The sequence below is a fragment of the Homarus americanus genome, unplaced genomic scaffold, assembly GCF_018991925.1.
Source record: "Homarus americanus isolate GMGI-L3 unplaced genomic scaffold, GMGI_Hamer_2.0 scaffold53233, whole genome shotgun sequence".
Classification (NCBI taxonomy): domain Eukaryota; kingdom Metazoa; phylum Arthropoda; class Malacostraca; order Decapoda; family Nephropidae; genus Homarus; species Homarus americanus.
This window is the reverse complement of record NW_024751660.1, coordinates 5958993-5977591: the sequence shown is the minus strand read 5'-3', so window position 1 is coordinate 5977591 and position 18599 is coordinate 5958993. Positions and strand designations below refer to the sequence as shown.

Sequence of the window (18599 nt, the reverse complement as noted above, 5' to 3'; positions counted from 1 at the left end):
TAACGACACACTTAGTACGATTTACAACGAGCCGTCAGCAAGCAGCCTCAGATTTACAGCCGAGTGTAAAAGAAAACAGGAAATTTACACATGTGAAGATGAGGGGTGGGTTGCCGTGCTGGGTGGGTAGGTGGGTTAGGGGGGTGTTAGACTAGGTGGGTTATTTTATTGGACGGGTAGGTAGGAGGGTTACTGTGTGTGTGTGTGTGTGTTTTACGTATCTAACTATCATAATATATCCGTCTCTCTCTCTCTCCAGGGGTCATGACAAGAGAGCCAGTCTTTCTTGCCGACATCCAGAACCAGACGGTCTCAGAGGGCAGGAACGTTCGCTTCTCCTGCAGGGTTGACAACTTAGGCTCACATAAGGTAAGTTTCAACCATCTCTACCTCACCTCCTACCTAGTTGTTTAGCACTATTATGACCTATAGTGTAAACATATTTATTCTATGTCAGTTTTCAGTTTATATAATTTTTGTTTATAGATATAAATTTGTGTGTTTATGATATTACGTGAATTTACTTGACTTAAGCTACTAATGTTTTTTTTTTATAAATATTTAGTAATTATTTTGATACAATAGAAGGACGTATAAATCGTATTAGATATTATAGAGAAATAATAATGAAAATATTTATAATAATGATAATAGGAGTTGTAATGATATTGAAAATAATTGTAATGATGGTAATTAAAAGAAAAAGAAGAAGAAGCAGAACAACAACACCAAAAAACACAACAAAATCAAGAAGAACAAGCAAAAAAGAACAAGAACATGCATAGAGAGTGAAGAGATGGGGTTAAGGAAAGTGATGGAGAGAAGCGAGGGAGAGATTGAACGAGAGGAGTGAGGGGGAGGAATAAAGGAAAAGAGTGAAGGAGAGGAGTGAGGGAGAGATTGAACGAGAGGAGTGAGGGAGAGGAATAAAGGAAAATAGTGAAGGAGAGGAGCGAGGGAGAGATTGAACGAGAGGAGTGAGGGAGAGGAATAAAGGAAAATAGTGAAGGAGAGGAGCGAGGGAGAGATTGAACGAGAGGAGTGAGGGAGAGGAATAAAGGAAAAGAGTGAAGGAGAGGAGTGAGGGAGAGATTGAACGAGAGGAGGGGGAGAGGAATAAAGGAAAAGAGTGAAGGAGAGGAGGAGGGAGAGATTGAACGAGAGGAGTGAGGGAGAGGAATAAAGGAAAAGAGTGAAGGAGAGGAGTGAGGGAGAGATTGAACGAGAGGAGTGAGGGAGAGGAATAAAGAAAAAGAGTGAAGGAGAGGAGTGAGGGAGAGATTGAACGAGAGGAGTGAGGGAGAGGAATAAAGGAAAAGAGTGAAGGAGAGGAGTGAGGGAGAGAGAGTGAAGGAGTGAGGGAGTAGACCCGGGCAGGGTGAAACTATGGGCAAGTTTCTTTACATCATTTGCCTCTGTCTACCCAGCAGTAATTGGGTACCTGTTCCGGGGTAATGGTTAGCCAGTGCAGTTAGCGAGTTGTCCGGTCTTCTCGGACTATTCCTTGACACTGGGTCATGCAATTCGTTAACTCAGGGTGTGGTTGTTGTGTTGGCGACGGCTTTTACACCTTAAACAAATTCACGCCTTGGTGGTCCTTGGGACGGCCAGCCTCGTTCCACAATCCACTAACATTGAAAAATATCCACATTATACCACATAAAGGTTTGGATGCACTAAGGCAACTAAGGGATTTGAGTTGTTGAAAGTTTAGGACGTTACAGCTGCAGTTATACTCAGTTACAAGCAGCTGGGAGGTAGTTATAGCACCTTGTGAACCATTAAACCCGTAAACGAGGCACGGTGACCCTCCCTGTAGACGTGTGGAGGAGGAGGTGGAGGAGGAGGTGCTGGAGTAGGAGGTGCTGGAGTAGGAGGTGCTGGAGGAGGAGGTGCTGGAGGAGGGGGGTGCTGGGGAGGAGGTGCTGGGAGGAGAAGAGGGGTGGTGGAGGAAGAGGTGGAGGTGGTGGAAGAGGTGCTGGAGGGAGAGGTGGAGGTGGTGGAGGAGGGGGTGCTGGAGGGAGGGGAGGTGGAGGTGGTGGGGAGGGTGCTGGAGGAGGGGGGTGAGGTGCTGGAGGAGGAGGTGCTGGAGTAGGGAGGTGCTGGAGGAGAGGTGCTGGAGGTGGAGGTGCTGGAGGGATGGAGGTGCTGGAGTAGGGAGGTGCTGGAGGAGGAGGTGCTGGAGGAGGTGCTGGAGGAGGAGGTGCTGGAGGGAGGGGAGAGGGGTGCTGGAGGGGGAGGGTGGAGGTGGTGGAGGAGGAGGTGCTGGGGAGGAGGTGCTGGAGGAAGGAGGTGGAGGTGGTGGAGGTGGAGGAGGGGTGCTGGAGGGAGAGGGTGGAGGTGTGGAGAGGGAGGGGGTGCTGGGAGGGGGAGGAGGGGAGAGGTGGAGGTGGTGGAGGTGGGAGGTGCTGGAGGGGGGTGCTGGAGGTGGTGTAGGAGGTGAGGTAAGTTCTTTAAAGTGTTGTACAGTGAGGTGTATCATTGTCCTAATTCATCTGGAGGTGTTTGATGGTGAAACCCAAGCCCAACCCAAGCCAACCAAGCCAACCCAACCCAGCCAACCCAGCCCAAGCCAAGCCAATGCCAACAACCAACCAACCCAACCTAACCCAACCAGCCCAACCAACAAATAATACTCCAACCTGCTTCAACCCAACCCAACCTTGTCCAACCCAGCAACAACCCAACCCAAAAACGAAGAATAACTAAATAACGACATATTATTATTATTATTATCTATTATTATCTATTAACATCATAATTATCATCACTATACTCACCTGATTGTCCCCTGTAGCATGGATACATTATGAGAACTCCACTATCCTGACTGTACCACCCACGTCATCACCCGGAACGAGAGAATCACCGTCAGCCGCGACAAACACCAGAAGACCTTTTACCTCCATATAAAGGATGTGAGAGAGACGGACACTGGGAAGTATATGTGTCAAATTAACACCGCTGCTGCCATGACGATTGCTGGCTACCTTACTGTTGTTGGTGAGTGTTGGTGAGAGGGTGTTGGTGAGTGTTGGTGTGAGGGTGTTGGTGTGAGGGTGTTGGTGTTGGTGAGTGTTGGTGTGAGGGTGTGTGGTGAGTGTTGGTGAGTGTTGGTGAGTATTGGTGAGAGGGGTGTTGGTGTGAGGGTGTTGGTGAGAGGGTGTTGGTGAGTGTTGGTGAGTGTTGGTGTGAGGGTGTTTGTGTGAGGGTGGGTATGATGATGTGGTATTGGTAGAAGATAGATAGATAGATGATATGATAACCTACCTCCATCTCTATTGACCTTTGACCTCTTCCCTACCCGTTAGTGCCGCCGGACATCGTTGACCAAGAGAGTTCTGGTGACGTCATAGCCCAGGAGGGGAACGACATCAAGCTGCGATGTCGTGCCAGAGGGTCACCCAAACCCACAGTGACCTGGAAGAGAGAGGACGGGCAACACATCACGGTGAACAAGTCTACTACAGGTATGGTTCTGAGGTCACAAGGGTCGCAGATTGGGTCAAGAGGGTCATAGAGGGGGTCACAGGTGGTGGTGTGGGGAGGAAACCGAATTTTGCTAGTTTGTTGTGCACTCCATAGTCATCCTGTCAGTGGTAGTTCAAATAGGATAGCAGAGGTCACTAGGGTGTTTATCAGACCCCAGTGGCGAGGTTATTGTGGCGTTGAGGGCTACAGGGTATTTCCAGTACATTGTTTAGGTCGCTACATAGAAATTGACTTAATTATTATTGGGAAATGTGGATATAGCTTTCGTTTATCAGCTATCTTGCCATCAGAGATAAACTGCTGTGCCATTTCACACACAGTGTGCTTGGACCTGTCCCTGAAAGGTTCTATCTTCACACAGTCGAGGACGTAGTGTTGGGGTGTGTGGCCATATGTCTGGCCACAGTGTTAGAGTGTGTGGCCATATGTCTGGCCGCATACTTTACATTTAGTTTGTTCACATCTACCTGAGGGACATACTGCCAGAGGTACTTATATCCTAACCTTAATCTAGCGGTTACAACATCTTGTAATCTAGTGATCTTGTTACTTGCTCCATATACATGTTTCACTTGATACATCTCATCATGGCAAACAATAGATTGACTAGTGCCTGTTTACACTTGTCTGCTTGCGTCAAATCAACATTATTTACTGATTACAGTTTTTAAGGCTCTGTTTGGTAGACTTAAATTGTAATCAACAGTGTCATTGGTAGACGCGAGTTTAGCTACGGCATCAACTCTATCATGTTGATCGAGAGAGGATCCAAAACAGCTTGATCCTGACACAGTGGTTTTGGTGGAGTGTCATGGGTGGTGATGTGGTGGAGGAAGAGGATCAGGGAGTGTCAAAAGGGAAGTGCCAGGGAGTGCCAGGGAGTGCCGGAGTGACGGTCCTCATCCGGCGTTTATTTGACCGTCGTAGCCCGCCTCACCGACCCATGTGACCGTGTTTTATTTTCTGGCCCCGAGTTTTATCCCGACTGTTATTTTCTCTTCCTTCTTCTTCTCTCCTTGTGTGGTTGTGTTTTTTTTCGTCGTGTGTGTGTGTGTGTGTGTGTGTGTGTGTGTGTGTGTGTGTGTGTGTGTGTGTGTGTGTGTGTGTGTGTGTTTCTTGTTTTGTTAAGGCCTTCAAGTTCTACATTTCCCTCGAGTATTTCAGTCTGTATTGCGAGTGTTTTTTGTTTTTTTATTTCATTTGTCTTTTATTTTTGGTGTATTAAATTTGTCTTTTATTTTTGTGTGTATTAAATCCTGTGTGTGTGTGTGTGTGTGTACGTACGTGTATGTGTATTTATGTGTGTGTGCATGTATGTTTGTATGTGCATTCATGTGTAATGTATATATGTATATGATTATAACTACTAATTCTTATGCTTTTTCCCCCTACGTCATCTTATGTAACGTAAAAAAACATAATAAAATACTTCTTTGTGTTTGGAAATCCTGTGTTTAATTTAGTTATTTAATCGTGTTTTTGTTGTTTTCGTATGTGTGTGAATTTTTTTTTCTCCATTTAATTCATCCTCTTTGTAAATTACTTCCAACGCTCTGGAATAAATCCTATTTGGCGATTTTTTTTAAGGGAGGAGGAATAAATCTTCTCTTATCGATGTTTTGATGTGTATAATTTATTCCTGGGGGAGGAGGAAGAGGAGGAGGAGGAGGAGGAGGAGGAGGAGGAGGTTGGCCCAGTTGGAGGGGAAGGAGGAGGCTGGTTTGGAGGTGGGAGGAGAGGAGGAGGATACGAGAAGGGACACACACACACACACACACACACACACACACACACACACAACAGGTGGACTCACAACTCATAACTTCAAAACTCATAAGAGGAGTAATTTCTGAGCCCGACAGAATTACGTCCTGTCGGGCTGATTCTTGTGAATGAGACTGATATTAAAAAATTGTTTGGCAAGTTTCTCATTTTAGGTGTATCTTGATATGTTTCCTCTCTGCGGGGTGTAGGAGGTGTGTGGGAGGTGTGGGAGGGGGTGTGGGGGAGAGGGTGTGATGTGGGGATGTGAGGGTGTTGAGGTGTTAATTTAATGTGTAGGTGGGAGGAGTGTGGGATGTAGGTGTGTGTGTGTGTGTGTGTGTGTGTGTGTGGGTGTGTGTGTGTGTGTGTGGGTGTGTTGGTGTGTGTTGTGGGTGTGTGTGTGTGTGTGTGTGTGGGTGTGTGTGGGTGTGTTGGTGTGTGTTGTGGGGTATTTTTTGCTTTAGTTAATATACATATAACTCTTACATGTATGGTCAATGGTCATACAAATTAAGTGCAGAAACACACACCCTAACCTAACCTAACCTAACCTAACAACATTTACACATGGAAAACACACACACACATACTCAAACAGCCTTTCAAAACACACACACACACACCTTCACCAGACCAACAACCTCACCCCCCTTCCTCCTCCCCCTCCCCTCCCCTCCCCTCACCCCTCCCCTCCCCTGCCCCCTTCCCCCCTCCCCCTCCCCCTCCCTCCACCCCCCCTCCCCCTCCCCTCCCTCACCCCCCCTCCCCTCCACCCCCTCCCCTCCACCCCTCCCCTCCCACCCCCCCTCCCCCCTACTCCCCATCACACATCCATAAGAAACGATTACAATACCCTCATTTGCCGTGTAGGGTGAGGAAAACTAGTGAATTAGCAGCTTAACGAGCCAACTACTAGTTAGAACCAGCCATTAGTTAAACGTAAGGCATTAGGGAAGGATGAATGGCTGGTCGTTACCGCCTGTTTAACCTGAATTATGACCCAAAAAATTATTACTTTTAAAACTAAACTTTTTTTAATTTTTTTTTTATTATGTGACTTTAAAATAATTTATCGTCTATGATTTTGTTCGTTGCTGGGGTTAGATTAGGTTAGGTTAGGTTAGGTTAGGTTAGGTTAGGTTAGATTAGATTAGTTTAGGTTAGGTTAGGTTAGGTTAGGTTAGGTTAGGTTAGGTTAGAATAGACGCAGACAGACAGACAGACATTAAAAAGGAACAGAGAGAGAGAGAGAGAGAGAAGCATACCTTATCATTCCTCCCCGTGTTTCTCCATTTACTCTCTCTCTCTCTCTCTCTCTCTCTCTCTCTCTCTCTCTCTCTCTCTCTCTCTCACAAGGACATGTTTATCAAACTTTATTTCTTCAAGATTTTCACACAAGGGAAACTCATCATAAGTTTGTGATGGCTTATGGGTAATGTATTCCATGGCTGAGAGAAAATGGGTTAGGTGTCATGAGTGAGAGGAAATGGTTGAGACATGGGTGAGACATGGGTGAGACATGGGTGAGATAAAATGGGTGAGACATTCGTGAGGTAAAAATGGCTCAGGTAGATCATGGGTGAAAGACATCATGGGTGAGAGACATCATGGGTGAGAGACATCATGGGTGAGAGACATCATGGGTGAGAGACATCATGGGTGAGAGACATCATGGGTGAGAGACATCATGGGTGAGAGACATGATGGGTGAGAGACATGATGGGTGAGAGACATCATGGGTGAGAGACATCATGGGTGAGAGACATCATGGGTAAGACACATCATGGGTTTAGAGAAAAAAAAATCAGCAAATTAAAAAAATAAAATAAAATGCTCCAAATAAAATCAAAATAATATACAAATAATAAAAAAAAATAATATAAAAATAAGATAAAAAAAAATATAAAAATAACAACAACAAAATCCCCATAAGAAAGCCAAGGGGAAAAAAAGCCCACAAAAGGTATCAGTGAGGAAGATGACGTCAGCCAACACCTGAGAAATATTAATATGTCACATTTTTCTGTAGTTATTAGATGTCTCACCTCACCTGAAGCATATCAACACTACGAGATACATAAGACACAGTTTATGTCTCACCATGCTGGAGTGTGTGATGGTGGGGGTTGGGAAGGTGGGGAGGCAGGAAAATTGAAAGGTGAGAGGTGAGGATTTGCATTGAGAGAGAGAGAGAGAGAGAGAGAGAGAGACAGAGAGAGAGAGAGACCCAACCCAAAACTTAACCTAACCCAACCTAACCAAAACCCAACCCAAACTTAACCTAACCTAACCTAACCTAACCTAACCTAACCTAACCTAACCTAATAAACCTCATGACTGGTTGAGGGAAATAGTGAGATGTTTTTATTTGCTCTTTCTGTTTTAATTAATGTTGCTGGAATTTCAATCAGGAAAATATGTTCATAGTTTTATATACGTGTGTGTGTGTGTGTGTGTGTGTGTGTGTGTGTGTGTGTGTGTGTAAACAAGACATACAGGAGATATAGAACAGCTTCTTGAAAAGCAGAGAACTACACACACACACACACACACACACACACACACACACACACACACACACACACACACACACACACACACACACACACCACACCACCACACTACTACCACAAACTACCACACTACTACCACAACCACTACACTACTACCACAACCACCACACCACTACCACAACCACCACATTACTAATACCACCACAAAGAAGGTGTGAGAGAACAAAAGGAAAGAGAAGGAGAAGAAAGGATAATAATTGACAGATGAGAGAGAGAGAGGAGCCAGCACATTACAGCTGCCACCCAAACTTGGTAGTGCAGGTTTGTGAGTTACGACCCCTCCCCACTACCCCACCCCACCTCAACAACTGCTCAAAATACTACTACGGACGCTAGGGAGGGGGAGGTGGGAGGCCTAGGAGGAGGGTGGGTGGTACAAGATTACCCTTAGGTCTAGCCATATATTCGCTTATATAGGGAATGTGGTGCTTATGATCCACCCCGAGGTTTAGCACTCTTTTGACCCCATTATTTGGTTGAGATTTTTAGACTATGGGATGAAATTAAGATATGATATTTTGTTGTTTGTTGTTTTGTTGTTTCTATTAATGTTGTTATTGTATTTTTCTGTCATCTTCCAAATTCTGTCTGTCTCTGTCTGTCTGTCTGTCTGTCTGTCTCTTTTCGTTTATCTCTTGCTTTCTCTGTCCATTTGTCTATCTGTCTGTCTGTTTTTCTGTCTCTATCTGTCTGCTATAACCATTTCCTTCCCTCCCTTCCTCCTTCTCTTTCCTTCTCTCCCACCTTCTCTCCCTCCTTCCCTCCTTTCTCCTCCTTCCCCTTCTGCTCCTTCCCTGCCTCCTGCTAAATGTCAAAATTTCTGTCAAACCTTTCTCACACACACACACACACACACCCACACACACACACACACACACACACACACACACACACACACACACACCCCACCACACCCCACCCACACACACACACACACACACACAACCCTACCCACACACACACAACCACACACACCCACCCACACACCCACACACCCACACACACACATACCCCAGCCCACACACACACACACACACACACACACACACACACACACACACACACACATACCGCCTCCAAGATAAACGTCACCGCCTCTCCGTGATCCACAAGTGAACGCCAGGCCGCTGCGCATTTGCAATACCATCGTTCCTCACAAAGAAACGCACTCCATTCTCGCCTGCCTTCCAAAAATCTGTAAGTCGTGATTGGAGAATATCCCCTGGTGCCTCACAATAGCCCGCCATCTCTCTCTCTATCCATTCCTCTACAACCTCTGAATTTCAACACCCTTCCTCTCCCTCACCTCCTCTCTCCCCCATCTCCTTCCCCCCCCTGCTAAGACTTTTATCTCTATCGCCGAGTGGAATAAACCACTTGCTCTATATTGTGCATCTCTACCAAATTCTCTTACACTCATTCGTTTGGATGGAGTGGTTGTGGTACTGTGGTGGGTAGTTGTTGTGGTTGTAGGGGTTTGTTCTGGTGTGTGTGGTAGTGGTGAGGTGTGTGATAGGGAAGGTGTGTGTAGTGATGAGTATGTAGGTGCCGCTGTGTGGTAGTGGTGAAGGGTGTGGTAGTGATGAGAGTGGTAGTGATGGTGGTGGTAGTGGTGAAGGTGTGTGGTAGTGATGAGAGTGTGTGGTAGGAGAAGGTGTGTGGTAGGATGAGGTGTGGTAGGAGGAAGGTGTGTGGTGAGAGTGTGGTGGTAGGGTGAAGGTGTGTGATAGTGAGGGTTGGGGGTGTGGTAGTGATGGTGCCGCTGTGTGGTAGAGGTGAAGGTGTGTGATAGTGAGAAGGTGGTGTGATGAGAGTTGATGGTGTGTGTAGGGGGGTGTGTGGTAGTGAGGAAGGTGTGTTGTGGTAGTGATGAGAGTGTGTGGTAGTGATGGTGCTGCTGTGTGGAGGAGGTGTGGTAGGAGGAAGGTGTATGTGTGGAGAGAGGTGTGGTGATGGTGTGGTAGAGGTGAAGGTGTGTGGTAGAGGTGAAGGTGTGTGGTAGAGGTGAAGGTGTGTGGTAGAGGTGAAGGTGTGTAATACTAAACAATTACCATTATCTATTCATCCCAATTAGCTATTTATGCCTATTTTCCGTCTCCTTCCCTATTACGTTCCATAGGTCATAATACAGTACCATACGCACTCTTAATTCCTTCCTATATAACACACTCTAATTCGCTTACTCCCTCTCATCGTATTTCTCTCTCTCTCCATTCCTTCCCCCTATCCCTCCCTCCCTCCCTCTCCTTCCTTCCCTCCCTCTCCTTCCTTCCCTCCCTCCATCTCTCCATCGGTCCCTCCATCCCTCCCTCACCCTAACCAGCCATGCCTCCCTCCATCCTTCTTTCCCTCCCTCATTCCTTCCTCCTCCTAACCAACCATGCTTCCCTCCCTCCTTCCCTCCTTCTCTCCCTCCTTCCATGACCACTTGTCCTTGCAGTCACTTGGAAATTTTGTAACAGATTTATTACCACATTAGCGGCCATCGACTAAGAGATCTCTCGCCCGAGGTGGCAACGATGGTCAGTAGCACTCCACCTGCAGGCTATAATCACCTTTATGGCGAGTGATTTGACAGGCCATTATACCTTGCTCTTGGCTATCGTTCAGTCTCCATTGTGGCGTTTCTTTGTAGGGAGATTTGTCGTGCGTTTAAATGTGTTATTGTTGTGGTGTTGGGGTGGTGGTGGTGTTGGGGTGGTGTTGGGGTGGTGTTGGGGTGGTGTTGGGGTGGTGTTAGGGTGGTGTTGTGGTGGTGTGGTGGTGGTGGTGAGTGTGGGGTGGTGTTGGGGTGGTGTTGGGGTGGTGTGGTGGTGTTGTGTGGTGTTGGTGTTGTGGTGGTGTTGTGGTGGTGTTAGGGTGGTGGTGTGGTGGTGTTGGGGTGGTGTTGTGGTGTTGTGTTGTGGTGTTGTGGTGTTGTGGTGGTGTTGGGGTGGTGTGGTGGCGTTGTGGTGGTGTTGTGGTGGTGTTGTGGTGGTGTTGAGGAGGTATGTTCTTACAGTGTTGGGATAGTGGGGTACTGTGGTGTGATGTGGTGGTGTGGTATTGTGCCTGTGTGTTCTTATGGTGTTGAGGTACTGTTCTGGCTTTGTATTATGGTGTTGTGGTTGGGTGGTATGGTGTTATGGTGTTGTACAGTTGTGGTGTTGTGTTTGTTGTGGTGCTTTACGTCAATGAGTGCTTCAGTTAAAACACTTCCGTCCTTTGTAAATAATGAAATGTGTGTTAGGACTCTCTCTCTCTCTCTCTCTCTCTCTCTCTCTCTCTCTCTCTCTCTCTCTCTCTCTCTCTCTCTCTCTCTCTCTCTGTGACTTAATGCCCCGACACATACGTCTTACAAGAAGTGATTGTTTCTCGCCACCGTAAGAGGGATTTACTAAGGCCGTTCTTTTAAGATAGACTCGTGAGGAGGAAATTGACAACGAAGGTAATTCTCTTAAAGAAATCTGGACCACATGAAGATAAGATTCCTTCAGTTTATTTTACCTGGTGATTAAATACTCACATGCCAACTTAACCTAACCTAACTTAACCTAACCTAACCAATACTAGCTTAACTATACCATAACTTACACGAACCTGACTTAACCTAACTTAACCTAACCTAACCAATACTAGCTTAACTAAACCATAACTTACACGAACCTGACTTAACCTAACTTAACCTAACCCAACCAATACTAGCTTAACTATACCATAACTTACACGAACCTGACTTAACCTAACTTAACCTAACCTAACTTCTAACTTCTTCTAACTAACCTAACTTAACCTGGCTTAACCGAACCTAACCTGTCTAGCAAACTAACATAGCCGAGATTTAGAATAGTCATATATATATACTTTTCTGTCTGTCTGTCTGTCTGTCTGTCTGTCTGTTTTGATAAATAAATATATTTTTACTCACTTCCCTGACACAATTTCTTAAGAAGCTATCGTTCAGTAATTAGCTTCTCGTGTTTTAGCTGAGCCTCTGTTTTTTTTGTCTAGCTTTGTGTATTTTATTTTGTTTTATTTTTTATTGACGTCAGGTGATTGGTTAATTTTTTTTATTGACGTCAGGTGATTGGTTAATTTTTTTATTGACGTCAGGTGATTGGTTAATTGTTTTTATTGACGTCAGGTGATTGGTTAATTTTTTTTATTGACGTCAGGTGATTGGTTAATTTTTTTTATTGACGTCAGGTGATTGGTTAATTTTTAAGGCAATCGGGTATAAGATACGTTAATAACTTTAAGGAATAACTTTCTTATAGCTGTGATCGGTAAGTCGATAGTTTTAGCTTTTATAATGTTATTTATGGAAGCTTTAAGGAATTTATAGCTTTTTATGGATTGTTTAGCTTTCCCTTCCCTTTACCCTTTCTCTCCTCTCCCACCACCCCTTCCTAGCATTCCCTCCATCCCCTATCCTCACCATCCTGCTGTCTTACCCACCATCCCCTCTTCCCACACCCCACCCCCCCACCCACCCCCCACCGCCGTAAACGCCCCCTCCAATGGACCAATAACAAAACACCATTAATGGATACGCAAATTCTAATGGCTCAGCGACGCACCAACAGGCGGAGTAATCTGGACGAGAGAAAGTGGGCTTCCCTTACGCCTGTAGACCCATTTAGGGGCAGCGTAGACCCAGTTAGGGGTAGCGTAGACCCATTTAGGGGTAGCGTAAATGCAGCACATTGTAGAGTAAGCCTTTTTGTCGCCTATGACCGGCACTGTACTCGACAGTTTTCAGTTCCCCAATTGTAAAGTTAGGTGCTCAAATGAGGTCAGAGCACGGGTTTACAGTGTGTGTGTGTGTGTGTGTGTGTGTGTGTGTGTGTGTGTGTGTGTGTGTGTGTGTAAACAAGACTTTAAACCCCTACATATGACCATAAAATGACGATTATTAAAGATACACATTAAATTTTACATAGAAAACAGGAATAATTTTGAAGAACTTAAATTACCACATACAAACCACAACTGAGGTTCCAATAATACGTTCATGTTAGCTCTTACGGGTACATAAGTAGGGGTGACCAGGAGGAGGAGGAGGCAGTATGACCTGGGTGATGGTGGGGTACACTACACCACTGCCTCGTTAACTCTCTCGTACATGTTATCATTTAGACATTGATAACTTGAGAAAAAATAAACAATAATAATAACTTAGACGTTAATAACCTAGTGATCATATCTATTAAATCTTGGTTATTAGTCTCCTACCCAGAGCACTATCACATCACTACCATAAATTCACCATAATGCTCGTATAGGACCAACCATAAGTCTGCCATAACTTCACTATATTACAAACCATATTCTCCACCATAACTCGCCTCTATTGGTCCATATAAGTCGTCTATATTACTCTTCCTCCCTCCCACCACCATGTTCACTGCCATGATTCTACCATACCCTTCACCACGACTACCATATTCTTTTCCATGATTCTACCACACTGCCATACGCTTCACTATCATTCTACCATACTGTTAAATCTTTCACTCTACCAATCACCATGACTACCATACCCTTCACCATACCATCATACCCTTCACCATACTATCATACCCTTCACCATAACTACCATACCTTCCACCATAACTACCATACCCTTCACAATAACCACCATACCTTCCACCATAACTACCATACCTTCCACCATACTATGGAAATCAAACAGCTTTACACTGAGAGTTAAAGCATTGTTATTGCACCATACACACCATGGATTCCACAACCTCACCATGACTACCACCATACACACCATAACCTCACCATAACCACCATTACACATTATATCTGAATGACATATATCACTTATATTACAGAGTATACTAATATATCCATCATATCAGTACCTAATATAGGAAAATTCTTTACTATAGTGTTATATTGAAGAGACTATTAAATACGTAGATAAGATAGTTATAGGTCATTTATATAGTAACTGATATCAATTATACCACTACTATAATATACTCTTAGGTCTATTATAGAAGGGGGATATATGAAGGTTATATCAAGAGCCATTGTAGTATACTTGAACGGATATATAATAACATGATTCGCCAATATGTCATAATCTATCAAGTCTTAGGAAGGGAGAGAGAGGGAGGGTGAGAGAGAGGGAAGGAGGAGGGGACTAGTAGAAAGGGGGGGAAAACAGGGAGGGGATAGGAGGGGAGTAAGGAAGCAGGAACGGAGTGGGAAGATAGTAAAAGAAGGAGGAAAAGAGGTAGGGGAGGGGAAGGAAGGGAGGTAGTGATAAAAGGAGAGAGGTATAGAGGCGAGGAAAGATGGGTGGAGGGAGAGAGAGACGGAGAGAAAAGGAAGGGTGAACAGAAATAGGAGTAAGGGAGGGAAGGAAGGAAGGGTGGAAGGAGAGTGGAAGGGAGGGGAGGTTTGAGAGAGGGGAGAGAGAGAGAGAGAGAGAGAGAGAGAGAGAGAGAGAGAGAGAGATCCACAACACAAACACCTGGGAGTGTGTTAGAGTGTGTTAGTGTGTGATAGAGTTACTTATAAATACTACCAACACACACACACCCACACGCACCCACACACACACACACACACACACACACTTTACAACAACAACACACTTTACAGATGACCTATAAACCACTGCCATGGGAGAGGTCACTTAACGACCCCCCCACATGACCTGATACCATCTTAATTACACGGAAAAACCTACATTACCTGCCATTAACTGGTGGCTAATGACCAACTCAGGTGATGGAACAAGCCACCCTAACGACCCCTATGGTAGTTATCAAGGAAATTGTGTCTTATTTCAAACTAGTCGAAGGGTGAAAAATATTGTTGAATGTTGATGGTGTGTGTGTGTGTGTGTGTGTGTGTGTGATCGTATTAATAGATAGGTATATATACACAGACCTGAGAGAGAGAGAGAGAGAGAGAGAGAGAGAGAGAGAGAGCACCCCCGTCACCCATCACGAGTGCTCATATTGCACACGCCGCTATAGAGAGACCAAACATTGAAGTTTTTCTCTGTCGTGTCGGAGTCAAACACAGTCTTTTCATTTTATTAAGCCATGACTCACAAGCTATACTCAGCTATTGGTGATAACGCCAGAATTACGGCCCATTGATGGTTTGCCTGTAGCGGGAACGACTAAACCATTACGTAGGTGTAAATATGAACCAATTACAATTAAAGGATGAGTGCTGGGTGTGTTTTGATTGGTGGAGAGGAATTTTTTGTTTTTGGTAGGTGTTAACCAATTAGAATTAAAGGATGAGTGCTGGGTGGATTTGGATTGGTGGAGGGTAAGGTTTTTCGTAGGTGTTAACCAATTAGAATTAAAGGGTTAGTACCGGGTGGGTTTTTATTGTTGGGAAAGTAAAAGTCATAAATATTAACCAATTAGAACCAGCAATAGTACTGAGAGAGAGGTGATTGGTGGACATATCGTTCCGTGTGGAAATACTGACCAATTAAAAATAAAGGATCAAGACAGGGATAGTTTTAATTGGTGAAAGGTATAACACGGTTGGGTTTTCCTGAATGTAAATATTAACCAGTAAGAATTAAGAATCAGAGCAAAAAAGAGCTGTGATTGGTGGATGGTAAATGTGTCAGTGACGTTCCGGAAGAAATGTTTAATGTTTTTTTTTTCTTAAATTTCTTTCCTTCCGTTTTCGTTCTGTTTGTTTTTATCTTTAATGTTTCTTTATTGGTTTGCTTATATATTCTCATTCATAATAAAACACACACCCTCCCCACACACACCCTCCCCACACACACCCTCCCCACCACCTCCCCCACACACACACCCTCCCCACCCTCCCCCACACACCCTCCACACACACCCTCCCCCCACACACACACCCTCCCCCACACACACACCCTCCCACCCACACCCTCCCCCCACACACACCTCCCCACACACACCCTCCCCACAGCCACACCCCTCCCCACACACACCCCCACACACACCCTCCCCCCACAAGCACCCCTCCCCCACACACACACCCTCCCCCACCACACACACCCCTCCACACACCTCCCCCACACACACACCCTCCCCACACCACCACACCCTCACCCCACCCCCCCCACACCCCCACACCCCCACACCCCCCACACACACCCTTCCCCCACACACCCCACACACCCGCCACCCCACACCCCCCCACACCACACCCACCACACACACCCCCCCACACCTCCACACACATACACCCTCCCCACACACCCTCCCCACACACACACCCTCCCCACCCCCAGCACCCCACCCCCACACACACCCTCCCCTACACACCTCCCACACACCCCCACACACACCCCCACACACACCTCCCCCACACCCTCCCCCACCCCCAACACACACACCCTCCCCCACACACACCCTCCCCACACACACACCACTCCCCCACACACCCTTCCCCCACACACACCCCCCCCACACACACCCCCCCACACACACCCTCCCCCACACCCCCAACACACACAATATCGTCTGCAACAGATCAGAGGAAAAATAGAGTTGTTTTGTAGCAGTGACCAACAGGCGGACTCCCCCTCTCCCACCCCCCTCTCTTCCTCTCACACTTCCTCTACCTTCTCTCCATCACTCTTCTCTTGCTTCTGCTTCTTCTTTCTCTACCCCTCCATTGCCTCCTCCCTCGCCTTGGTCTGTGAGAGGAAATAATTAAATTAGTAGAGATAATTGAATGTTTAAACACCTCCTTCAAAGAGTAACTTAACTAGATGCAAATTGTAGTAGTTTGACGGATTCCTTTATTGTTAATGTAAGTTTATGCATAGCTGTCATCATTATTATTATTATTAGTAGTAGTAGTAGTAGTGGTAGTAGTAGTAGTATTAAGACTATTGTGTTCATTACTATTATTATCATTATTATTGAAAATATATATATATGTCAACATTATATTTTCGAAGTTTTATAAAAGAAAACGTAAATATATATTTTTTTTGAAGGGGTGACTTAACTACCTGCAGTATAACCCAACACACTCCTGTTTCTCAACCAATCTGGGTTTTTTTTCCTCTCTCACTGGGTCTATTCCTGCCCGCTACCATCACTCCTGTGCTTAAGGTTAACAAATGTGAAAATAATAGTCGTTTGTGATGAAGACTCTGTAATCTGGGTGTGTGTGAGTGACTGCCTGTGTTAGGGATGGTGATGGATGGGGGGTCAGTTCAACACAACCGCTTGTTAAGGCCAATTTCATCTTTTTTTCTTGAGATTTATCGTTTTTTTATGCTTTTATGCTTTGCTTTTGCTTTACCTGCATTGGTGTGTGTGTTGGTTCTAGCTTCTCTGTGTGTGTGTGTGTGTGTGTGTGTGTGTGTGTGTGTGTGTGAGTGAGAGGTTTTGGTGTCTGTTATAGGTAGGTGGTCGTTATGAGATGGAAACATAATAGGGTTGATGGTGGTTTGTTGTTATTTATATCTTGAAGTGGTAGAGTACACACACACACACACACACACACACACACACACACACACACACACACACTACAAAGGACTATACAACAGTACCTCACAGCAGACAAATGACCAGTTTTACCCAGGCGTCCGGGAGACCAACACACCCATCTCTCGTCTACTTACAAAATAAATAACCAGTGCTTGAAAAATAAATAACGTCATTCCCAAATCAACGCCATAACAATAACGGGGAAAATAACAACGCTCTATAACAAATGACAGACCCACAAGGTGGCAATTTCCTCCGCAGTGTTGCCATATGGTTGATTACTTGTTTATTTTTCTAATCTGATTTTTTTTTATCACACGTGGAGAAATGATCAGTGATTTTACATGATTATCCCTCGTATACGGTAGTCTGAAGAGGTTGTGGTTATTGTAGAGGGTTGTAGGAGTGTTGTTGGTGGTTGTGGAGATGTGTATTAAGTTTAGAAGGTTGTGTTATATGGGAAAAAGACGGAAACATAAATCGTCAACCAAAGAGGCGAAGGGGATTTCCCGCGGGCATTTTTCACTCTCTGATATTATATTTTTTTCCTTTTTCTCCTCTATTTCACATCATAGGCGGAGTGTGTCTGGGTGTGGCCGTGTCGAATTACTTCCAATCTATTTCCTCACAATACTCCGTAAATAAACTGTATTTTAATCAGATAACAATTTTTTCTTTCATTTATTTTTATTTACTTTTTTTTTTCCCAGGGAGTTTTAGGTCGATTATGAACGCAGCTTTAGAGAGGGAAAAATAACATTACTTAAGGGGGGGAGAATTTAGTGAGCCATACAGGTCTCTCACCCTCTCCCACACTGTCTCTCACTAAAGAGTCCCTCATTTTCTCACTCTTAATCTCTCCCTCACAGTGCTGGACTCTCACTCATTCTCCCTCTTTCTCTCCCACAGTGTTGGAGTTTGAGGGCGAGGTGCTACGACTCAGTAAAGTAAGCAGGATGGATATGGGAGCCTACCTGTGTATCGCCTCCAATGGTCATCCTCCAACAGTGAGCAAGAGAATACTCGTCAGCGTCGATTGTGAGTTAGCTCTCTCTCTCTCTCTCTCTCTCTCTCTCTCTCTCTCTCTCTCTCTCTCTCTCTCTCTCTCTAACCTAACCCCCATTACCCATTTCTCCATCAGCATCACCCATTTCTCTAACCACCACTCATTTATCTACCCATCAAAGCCTATTTATCTAACCCTATCACCTAACTCACCCCCATTTACACCAATTTTCCCCATTTTTACCCTCTATCATCTAGTTCCACCCATTTCCATTCTTTATCACTTTATCTCACCCATGTTCCC

The 18599-nt window shown here is 45.1% G+C and overlaps 1 protein-coding gene across 1 annotated transcript in view; it reads left to right on the top strand.

Annotated features, from left to right (window-relative positions):
- The first annotated feature begins 263 nt into the window (after positions 1 to 263).
- LOC121854783 (lachesin-like) overlaps positions 264 to 18599 on the top strand; it is a 28372-nt gene continuing 10036 nt past the window's right edge. The window contains 5 exon segments of the mRNA XM_042349559.1: positions 264 to 373; positions 2798 to 2833; positions 2836 to 3003; positions 3312 to 3470; positions 18200 to 18328. Coding sequence (XP_042205493.1) covers positions 265 to 373; positions 2798 to 2833; positions 2836 to 3003; positions 3312 to 3470; positions 18200 to 18328 — 601 coding nt within the window. The 5' untranslated portion in view covers position 264.